Below are 10,439 nucleotides of genomic sequence, written 5' to 3'. Positions count from 1 at the left end.
AGAGAGAATAACAGTGTGTGTGTGTGCTTCGTCTCTGCAGCTGCCCAACCAGACCCGGATGGAGAGCGGACCCGAGGTCGTCAGCCAGTCCTCTCTGCTGCCCATGTCCGGCTTCCCCATGCAGGTCAGACCTTCACCCCTCCAGAATGGGATCATGTAGATTATTCACTCACTCTTTCTTTACATTTATTAAGATGAAGAATAAGTGAAAGTTTGAGCTGCTCAGAGTTATTGAATGTTTAGTGTCCAGTAGTCCAGTGTGACTCACTGCGCGGCTCGCCAAGCTTTATTGGGGGCTCGAGTGGCAGGGGGCTAAATAAAGTGATAGATATGATTATGGAGTCAATACAGATGTTTCATAAACACAAGCAGGGCTATTACATACAACCCATTAACACACAGTGTCTGCTCTATTAGCCTACAAATAATAATAATAATATATAAAAGATGTAAATATAGACAGAAACAAGATGTTTAAAGCTGCTCAGCGGAACACTGACTCACTGCGGAGCTGCCAGTTCTGGCGCTCTATCAGCGCTACATGGTGAATGTGCTCTTGGACGGGTAGATACGTGGTGGGCTAGTATAGAAATAAATACACTTAAGCTCATTAACAATATGTTGACATAAGCATGCTTACGAATATGGACATTTGCTAAAAAATAATTGATATCGCTAAATTTGAACATTTAAATTGGAGGATGCTACGACCAACCTGGCACTTCACACTCGCGTTGGTTTGGCTCCGGTCCACTCGTTTCACCATTACGTGCTAGTTCGCGTGTGTTTCTACAGATGGACAATGGATCCATTTCTTATTAAAGAGTTGCACAGCAGGTGGACAGAAACAAAGCGTGACACACGAGGAACATTAAGATCTGTCTTTGGAGCATCAAACCACAGCGGAGTCGAGAGGAAGATGCTGGAGATGGGGTTTGTGGACAGACAACAGCTGCTCGTTAAAAAAGAAAGAGAAAGGTACGAGCCACACAAGACGAGTAAAGGAACATTCAAGACAAGTGGACAGAGGAGTTTGTATTTGTCCTCCACGAGTCGAACACTTCGTGCTTAATGTGCAAACACACCGGCTCTGTTTCAAGAGAAGTTAATTGGAGCCGCATCTCCAAACGACGCATCCAAAATTCAACGAAACTTACGCACCTGGAAGAGAACTTAGTAAAAACAATAGAGCAGCTTTCTTCTGTTTCTGGACAACGAAGGCTCAAACACAGGACGACTAATACAGCTGAACGATTCACTGAGGCATCCTTTGAGATCGCATGGAGTTTGGCTCGGGCAAAAAACCTTCTCAGACTCAAACATTGTGAAACTGCTTTGTGGCTTCAGCAGAAATATTGTTTGCAGAGTTTGACAACATCGTCCCAGTATTAAGATAACCCTGCTTTTAATGAATGTATTGATTGGCTGCATTGCATATTGTATGTTCTGGCTGGATGACAGATTAATAAGCAGACGTGCTTTTTATGACTGGATGTAGCTTTTCATACTTTGTGGTAAAAGTGTCTCTCCTGTTGACTCTGTCCTCTCAATGTGGCGCTCACGTAAACATAGTGAAGACCGCTGCTCTAGACTGTCGGACGATGACAATAAGATTAAACAATGAGATGAGTCTGATGCCGGATTCAGATTTGATAATAATAATAAACTTTATTTGTATAGCACCTTTAATACAAGACATGCAGCACTGCAGTGCTTTACAGACGCAACACATTGAAACAGGATATGATGTCATAATTAATGGAAGATAAAACACACTTGCTAAGTTGTAGAAACGCTATAAAAATAAGAGAAGATGGAACATAGAATGCAAAACATAAGATGGGAAATAAAACCCACAGAATAATAATGTTTCGGCCAGCTGTAAAGTGTGTCTGTGTTCAGGAGTACAACCAGAACAGCATCTTCAGTCAGGCCTACGGCAAGAACCTGCCGCCCAGCTCCAAGCCCGACGCTCCCATGATGCACCAGGAGCCGTCCCTCTACTCCCTGTTCGAAGGGACTCCCTGGTCCCCGTCCCTCCCCGCCAGCTCAGGTACGTAAAGAAGATCTTTACAAGCTTTCACAGGCTTTGTGGTTTTATTTCATCTATTGATGCATTTCATAAAACCCTTTAATATCCATTTTAAACAGTTTGAATCATTTTGATCTTCTAAAGCACTTTGTAATATAGCTGCAATTTAACGATTATTTTCATCAATTAATCTGCTGATTATCTTCTACATTTCTGGATTAATGGTTTGTGTGTAAAAAGTCAGAAAATAGTGAAAATTGTGCGTCCCAGTTTAAAGTTTGGCTTTAAATGTCCAAAGAAACTCTTTAATATAAAACAGAAATCAGGAAATGTAAATATTCGGGGCTGAAAACAGACTTTAAAGACATCATTTGATTGGCAGATCACTCCACCCCGGCCAGCCAGTCCCCTCACTCCTCCAACCCCAGCAGCCTTCCGTCCTCCCCCCCCACACACAACCACGGAGCCATGCCTTTCTCTAACTTTGGGCCCATTGGCACTCCGGACAGTCGGGACCGCAGGGTGGTGGACCGCTGGAAGTCCGACAAGACTGGTAAGGGAGGGCGTACAGGGGTTCTGAGGGTGCAGTAATTTCAGGGAGTCCAGAGGGTTCAGGGAGTCCAGAGGGTTCAGAGAGTCCAGAGGGTTCAGAGAGTCCAGAGGGTTCAGAGGGTTCAGGGAGTCCAGAGGGTTCAGGGAGTCCAGAGGGTTCAGAGAGTCCAGAGAGTCCAGAGGGTTCAGGGAGTCCAGAGGGTTCATGGAGTCCAGAGGGTTCAGAGAGTCCAGAGGGTTCAGAGTCCAGAGGGTTCAGAGAGTCCAGAGGGTTCAGGGAGTCCAGAGGGTTCAGAAAGTCCAGAGGGTACGGGGGGTTCGGGGGCTCAGAGTCCAGAGGGTTCAGAGAGTCCAGAGGGTTCAGAAAGTTCAGGGAGTCCAGAGGGTTCAGGGAGTCCAGAGGGTTCAGAAAGTCCAGAGGGTTCAGGGAGTCCAGAGGGTACGGGGGGTTCGGGGGCTCAGAGTCCAGAGGGTTCAGAGAGTCCAGAGGGTTCAGAAAGTTCAGGGAGTCCAGAGGGTTCAGGGAGTCCAGAGGGTTCAGAAAGTCCAGAGGGTTCAGGGAGTCCAGAGGGTACGGGGGGTTCGGGGGCTCAGAGTCCAGAGGGTTCAGAGAGTCCAGATGGTTCAGAAAGTTCAGGGAGTCCAGAGGGTTCAGGGAGTCCAGAGGGTTCAGAAAGTCCAGAGGGTTCAGGGAGTCCAGAGGGTACGGGGGGTTCGGGGGCTCAGAGTCCAGAGGGTTCAGAGAGTCCAGAGGGTTCAGAGAGTCCAGAGGGTTCAGAAAGTTCAGGGAGTCCAGAGGGTTCAGGGAGTCCAGAGGGTTCAGAAAGTCCAGAGGGTTCAGGGGGCTCAGAGAGTCCAGAGGGTTCAGGGGGCTCAGAGAGTCCAGAGGGTACGGTGTGTTCTATGAGAGATGATGTTGACGTGTGGTGGTTGTTCTTCAGGAGCAGTCAGCGGGTTTGGACTGGACTACCTTCCGGCTGCAGCCTCCTCTGCAGCTTCAGACAGCAGCTGGCACCAGGCCGGGCCGACCGGCAGCTCCTGGACCAATCAGGAGTCTCCAATGGAGGAGTCGTCCTCCACCGTGCTGCTCGACAGCCTCAAGGTCCGCTGACACCCCCAGACTCTTTTATTTAACGTAGTTTTACAGTTTTAAAACAGTCCAGCCCTAGAAATTATCAATATAGGTTAAACTGAAAGTAAATAATAATGTTGGTTGACTAGCAGGATTAGCATCATGCTAACACAGGGGTCGGGAACCTTTTTGGCTGGGAGAGCCATAAAAGCCAAATATTTTTTTTATTATTGTTATTTCCTTGAGAGCCATATATAAAAATATATAAATTTGAATGCAACTTTATGCGTGCATTTTTTAATGCAAGTACTAATACCCAAGTACCCGAGTACTAATAGCGGTATCAGTGTTGCATTGAACATGTGCTCTTTTATTAAATAAACTAAACGCTTACGTTATTTATCTCATTTATGTGCACGTTTCAGTGTTTACTGCACGGGGGTCAAACTCAAGGCAATTATATCCGGCCCGCGAGAAAATATCATATGTCTGTCATAACTGGCCCGCGGTTTTGGTAATTAAATCAATGCATGGCACAACCACGGGGAAATACATATTTGAGGAAGTATCTAAATGTGTGAATGAAATGAAAGTTTTTGGAAGCAAAGAGAAACACAGCACAGATCTCTGGGACGATGTGAGCGGGACTGTTAGTGCGACATAACGAAGCATCTCACAGTTAAACCTGCAGCTTCAAGTGTGATCAGACGTGTGTGATGCCGAGCTGCCTGTGGGAGACTCGGATGCAGAAGGAAACTTTGGTCACTACGTGTTTCCAAACACTGACAAACATCTCCCCCGCTGTGTTCCCGACAGCATTCTGCTGATCGACTGAGAGCATGTAACGACTTTGCAGCTCAGATATTTAAATTGAACTGCTCAGCAACCCGTCTGCAGTTGACTTAAATATGTTCCGTATCTTTTTGCACTTTATGTTTATCCTGTTCAATAAATATGGACCGTGTTCGGCCCTCGACGTAGTCCCAGTTTTTAATGTTGGCCCTCTCTGTGAATGAGTTTGACCCCCTCCCCCCGGTCTACTGCTTGCTTTGCGCAGTCTCGCGACGGGCGGGGCTCCGCCCCTACACACACACACACACACACACACACACACACACACACACACACACACACACACACAGCGGAGGAAAGGAGAGGGGAGAACTAAAAACAAATCCGCTGCTAAATGTTTTACTTTAAAATGGCACCGTATAATTGTTTATTACTTGTTAAGTTAAAAAATGTCAGCTCAAAATTGTCTGCGAGCCATAACGCGTCATCGAAAGAGCCAAATATGGCTCGCGAGCCGTAGGTTCCCGACCCCTGTGCTAACACTTTGCTCTCCCCTGCAGTCCATCTGGTCGAGCTCCATGATGCAGCCGGGCCCGTCGGCGCTGGAGCAGCTCCTCTTGCAGCAGAAACAGAAGCAGCAGCGAGGTCACGGCGCCATGAACCCGCCTCACTGAACGGCAGGCCGAGGCGGCGCTTTGTGTCCGGACGTCAACAAAAAACCACCACCAGGAGGTAACGGGAGGAGAAAAAAAAAACTAAGAAGTTTGACGAAGACGAGCTCCAACTAAAATGGAAAATTAAACCGGCGAGAAAAGGTGGATGCTGGGGAGGCGAGGAGCCCCCCCTACGAGGCTGAAACACCACCCCCCACCCCCCTCAGCTGTTGAGGAGCGGTGACGCCCCTCCTGGACCGGAGGGCGCGGGATCTCTTCAACCGCGGTGCCACGCGCCACGCCACCGCCGGGTTTCCGTTAACCCGCGGAAATCTGAACATTGAGGAACATAAACCCCCCCCACACACACACACACACACACACACTCACCATCACGGCCCCCCCTGGTTTAGGACAGACGCCACAAACTCCTCTCTCACCTGGAAGAAACAAAATAAAAAATAACCTCCTGGACGTCTGCCCGGTCCGGTCGGAGCGCCTGTTTTTAGCGTCTCCGCCGCCGCCGCAGACCAACGTGGGGTGATGTGTGAGAGAGCAGGGACGGTGTGGTTGTCGGGGTTGGGGGGGGGGTCCGGTGAAGCACCGGGGGGTCAAAATAGACTGGACTTTCTGATTGCTCCATTCATTTTCATTACTGTGGAGGATGAAGGAAGGTTTGGGTGTCGGCTATATAAATATATAAATACATATATATTGCCATAGTTGGACTTTAGGCCTTGTCTCTTAGCCGTGCGGTGAGGATCAGGACCGGAGGCTGCTTTGTGAAGCCGGCCGTGTAACAACCTGCTCCTTTCTTTGAAGGAAGTTGGCGGAGGCCCGGCGACGGGACGGCTCCGGTGCCAGGAAACGTCACGGGAAAGAAAGAAGTACAAGGGAAGGGGGAACGTGACCCCGTCACACTTAGGGATAGTATTACCATTAGCTTCGAGAGATTGCAGATATTAACAAAAAAAACGACTGTATTTTGTGATTTGTTCGTAGCAGTTTTAGCTTCTCGCCCTCGTGGTGATTACAGGTATGTCTATTCGCTTCCTGCTTGAATATTTTCGGGGTTCTCTTCCTCTCCGGCTCTTCTTCCTGTTGTTTCTTTACGTAACGAAGAAAAAAAATCTAAAGATGTAACCCTGCTCGCTTACTTAACCTGCATTTACTGTTTCTTTATGTTCCTGTTCTGCCTTTTTACCCGTTTGAAGCAGCTCGGCTCTTCTGTGCTCACTGTCCCGTTACTACTGACTGCTGTACAGGATAGGAGGCAGGCAGACAGACAGACAGGCAGGCAGACAGGCAGGCAGACAGACAGGTAGTTGTCTCAGCCTGAATTTGTTCCACTATCTTTTCTCCAATAACCACTACTGCAGCTCGACCCTGAACAGCAGGTTTTTATGAATCGTAGCGTCTGGAAGTCCTGCAGCTCTGCTTTTACCCGAAGCCCCTTTTCAACCTAAAGGTCCGGGAACTCAGGAACTAAAATAACTTTTTATTTCCCCACATCTGATGAACCATGAAAAGTAAGCCCTCGCTTCTGTTAATGAAGTTAAAGGTAAAGCGTGCATCTTCCCCGGCCCGTGCTGCACCTGCAGCTTCAGGAGACTCCGACCAGAAGTTCTTCTGTGATCCCGACAAACCTCCGGCTTTGATTTCCAGTTCGGGGACTAAAGATTTACGTTCATTAAAGATCTGCTGGTTATTCTTCTTCATTAATTGATGAATCGTTTTGTAAAACGAGAGAAAAGTTTCGTGTGATACGGAGCAACAGATCGGGCGAGCCAGATCATTCCGTTTGAGGAGCCGGGACGCGACTCGATGATGGAAGTTGTTTCCTGTTTGCTGTCAGAAACAGTCAGAAACTGTTACTGTTACAGCTGGAAGTGTTTTATTTCCCGCTCTTTTTCTTTTCCTGCGTTTTGTTTTCCACTTATTTATTCCTGCGTTAGAACATCCTGGACCGCCACACAAACACGTCCAGGAGCGAAATGTCAAGTTTCTGAGTTTGCGTAAAAAAAAAAAAGAAAAGGAAATGTTCCGGAGTTCCTGAAAGTTTCCTGCGGTGGAAAACGGGCTGTTGTGGTTTCACCCTTGTCGATCATTTACAAGCCGTCAGTCCAGGTTGTTTGAGAGCCAATCGGAAAGCAGAGATTGACAGCTGACCAATCAGGACGCAGCACTGTAAGTAACTTCCTGTCCAGTTTTTCTACCTTAAACTCATCGTTTAGTTCCAAAGGGATTTAAAAAAATTAAAAAAGCCTGTTTTTAATTTCCCGTCGAGGTGTTTTATCGAAGCAGACTTCTACGAGACTCGTCTATTTTCCGTGTGATTGTGCTTTTCATGTTGCATTTACAAAATGTATTTGAAAAATAATAAAGATAAAAATATTAATGAATGTGAGGACGAATTTGGCCAGAAGTGTCGAGGAGACGGTTTGTTTTCGTGTTTGAGGCTCGCCACGTGGATCTGGTCTTCTGGGGTGAAGGACTATATGCAGCGGCAGGGGGTTCTGGGTCCTCGCTGGCCGGAGCTCTGACGACGGAAACATGAATGAACGCAGAGCTTTTTGTGTTTCTGTCTCTGTAGACCTTGAGAAGTGGTGGATTCAGCCTTTAAATAAACGTTAACTATGTTCTCCTTTGACACTGTCCATGTTTATTCATTTCTCTTCTCAGTTCCGCTGGAGGAAGTGTCCATCCGGCACTTCAGCCGCGGTAATGATTCACACAAAGAACTAGAAACATTACATACTCAAAGAAGTGTCCTGTATTCTACAGAAGTATAAATACAACAAAGATGATTTAAACCCTTTATTTACATTATGAACCTCCAGATAAAATATTTAATTCCTTCAGTAAAATAAAAACAAGTTATTCACTAAATGTACAGAAACTATCGAAGCACTGCAGGACGTCCCTGTTATAGATTACTGTTGATATATTCATGTGCAATTAGGTTTAGGAAGCTTCATGATGTCTTTAGTTATAACTTTTACTTCAGCCGTGTTTTTTCAGACTGTAGTTGAATCCCATCAGATAAGACGCCTCCTCGCTTCAAAGGCACCGCATGGGGCTGACGGGGAGAAACCTCAAACCACGTTCAGCTGCCGCCGAGCGTCTGCCATAGAGAAACAGTTCAACAGTTTTTGTACGACAGTTTCTCGCCGTGCAGACCACAGTGAGTAAAGTCAGCCTGACGCCTCACAAAAACCTCCAGGTCTGAACTTCTGGAGAACAGCTGGCTGTAGTTTTGGGGCTCGTTCACAGACAGAGCCTGAAACCTGAAGAAGCTTCACAAAGATATCCGTCTTCACTTTCACATTTTAATGACGCCTCTCTCAGAATACAATATTTTCACAGCACGTCTTGATGAATACATCAGCCCATCATCAGAGAGCATGGAGGATGATCATCCTCCATGCTCTCTGATGACCAGTGTAGTGTAGTATACCCGTGTAGTGTAGTATACCCGTGTAGTGTATTATACCCGTGTAGTGTAGTATACCCATGTAGTGTAGTATACCCGTGTAGTGTAGTATACCCGTGTAGTATACCAGTGTAGTGTCGTAGACCAGTGTAGTGTAGTATACCCGTGTAGTGTAGTGTATTATACCCGTGTAGTGTAGTATACCCATGTAGTGTAGTATACCCGTGTAGTGTAGTATACCCATGTAGTGTAGTATACCAGTGTAGTGTGGTATACCAGTGTAGTGTAGTATACCAGTGTAGTGTATTATACCCGTGTAGTGTCGTAGACCAGTGTAGTGTCGTAGACCAGTGTAGTGTAGTATACCCGTGTAGTGTAGTATACCCGTGTAGTGTATTATACCCATGTAGTGTAGTATACCAGTGTAGTGTAGTATACCAGTGTAGTGTATTATACCCGTGGAGTGTATTATACCCGTGTAGTGTAGTATACCCATGTAGTGTGGTATACCAGTGTAGTGTATTATACCCGTGTAGTGTGGTATACCAGTGTAGTGTCGTAGACCAGTGTAGTGTAGTATACCCGTGTAGTGTATTATACCCGTGTAGTGTAGTATACCCGTGTAGTGTAGTATACCCGTGTAGTGTAGTATACCAGTGTAGTGTCGTAGACCAGTGTAGTGTAGTATACCCGTGTAGTGTGGTATACCAGTGTAGTGTCGTAGACCAGTGTAGTGTAGTATACCCGTGTAGTGTAGTATACCCGTGTAGTGTATTATACCCGTGTAGTGTAGTATACCCGTGTAGTGTAGTATACCCGTGTAGTGTAGTATACCAGTGTAGTGTCGTAGACCAGTGTAGTGTAGTATACCCGTGTAGTGTATTATACCCGTGTAGTGTAGTATACCCGTGTAGTGTAGTATACCAGTGTAGTGTCGTAGACCAGTGTAGTGTCGTATACCCGTGTAGTGTCGTATACCCGTGTAGTGTCGTATACCCGTGTAGTGTAGTATACCCGTGTAGTGTATTATACCCGTGTAGTGTAGTATACCCGTGTAGTGTAGTATACCCGTGTAGTGTATTATACCCGTGTAGTGTAGTATACCCGTGTAGTGTAGTATACCAGTGTAGTGTAGTATACCAGTGTAGTGTCGTAGACCAGTGTAGTGTAGTATACCCGTGTAGTGTATTATACCCGTGTAGTGTAGTATACCCGTGTAGTGTATTATACCCGTGTAGTGTAGTATACCCGTGTAGTGTAGTATACCAGTGTAGTGTAGTATACCAGTGTAGTGTCGTAGACCAGTGTAGTGTAGTATACCCGTGTAGTGTATTATACCCGTGTAGTGTAGTATACCCGTGTAGTGTAGTATACCAGTGTAGTGTCGTAGACCAGTGTAGTGTCGTATACCCGTGTAGTGTCGTATACCCGTGTAGTGTCGTATACCCGTGTAGTGTAGTATACCCGTGTAGTGTATTATACCCGTGTAGTGTAGTATACCCGTGTAGTGTAGTATACCCGTGTAGTGTATTATACCCGTGTAGTGTAGTATACCCGTGTAGTGTAGTATACCAGTGTAGTGTATTATACCCGTGGAGTGTATTATACCCGTGTAGTGTAGTATACCCGTGTAGTGTAGTATACCCGTGTAGTGTGGTATACCAGTGTAGTGTATTATACCCGTGTAGTGTGGTATACCAGTGTAGTGTCGTAGACCAGTGTAGTGTAGTATACCCGTGTAGTGTATTATACCCCGTGTAGTGTAGTATACCCGTGTAGTGTAGTATACCCGTGTAGTGTAGTATACCCTGTAGTTATATCATGTAGTGTAGTATACCAGTGTAGTGTCGTAGACCAGTGTAGTGTCGTATACCCGTGTAGTGTCGTATACCCGTGTAGTGTAGT

General features: G+C 46.3%; 1 protein-coding gene across 4 annotated transcripts in view; it reads left to right on the top strand.

The window, feature by feature from the left end:
- The window catches only part of smg7 (SMG7 nonsense mediated mRNA decay factor), a 29,175-nt gene extending 21,424 nt beyond the window's left edge, over positions 1 to 7,751 (top strand). For all 4 annotated transcript variants that reach the window (XM_029453211.1, XM_029453213.1, XM_029453209.1 and 1 more), the window contains 5 exons: positions 41 to 124; positions 1,903 to 2,053; positions 2,415 to 2,585; positions 3,526 to 3,686; positions 5,009 to 7,751. In XM_029453211.1, coding sequence (XP_029309071.1) covers positions 41 to 124; positions 1,903 to 2,053; positions 2,415 to 2,585; positions 3,526 to 3,686; positions 5,009 to 5,122 — 681 coding nt within the window. In that variant the 3' untranslated portion in view covers positions 5,123 to 7,751. The remainder of the gene's footprint in view (positions 1 to 40; positions 125 to 1,902; positions 2,054 to 2,414; positions 2,586 to 3,525; positions 3,687 to 5,008) is intronic.
- Positions 7,752 to 10,439: the final 2,688 nt, after the last annotated feature.

The sequence above is a fragment of the Cottoperca gobio genome, chromosome 17, assembly GCF_900634415.1.
Source record: "Cottoperca gobio chromosome 17, fCotGob3.1, whole genome shotgun sequence".
Taxonomy (NCBI): domain Eukaryota; kingdom Metazoa; phylum Chordata; class Actinopteri; order Perciformes; family Bovichtidae; genus Cottoperca; species Cottoperca gobio.
Note: the sequence above shows the minus strand (reverse complement) of the source record. Positions and strands in the feature narration are given on the sequence as shown.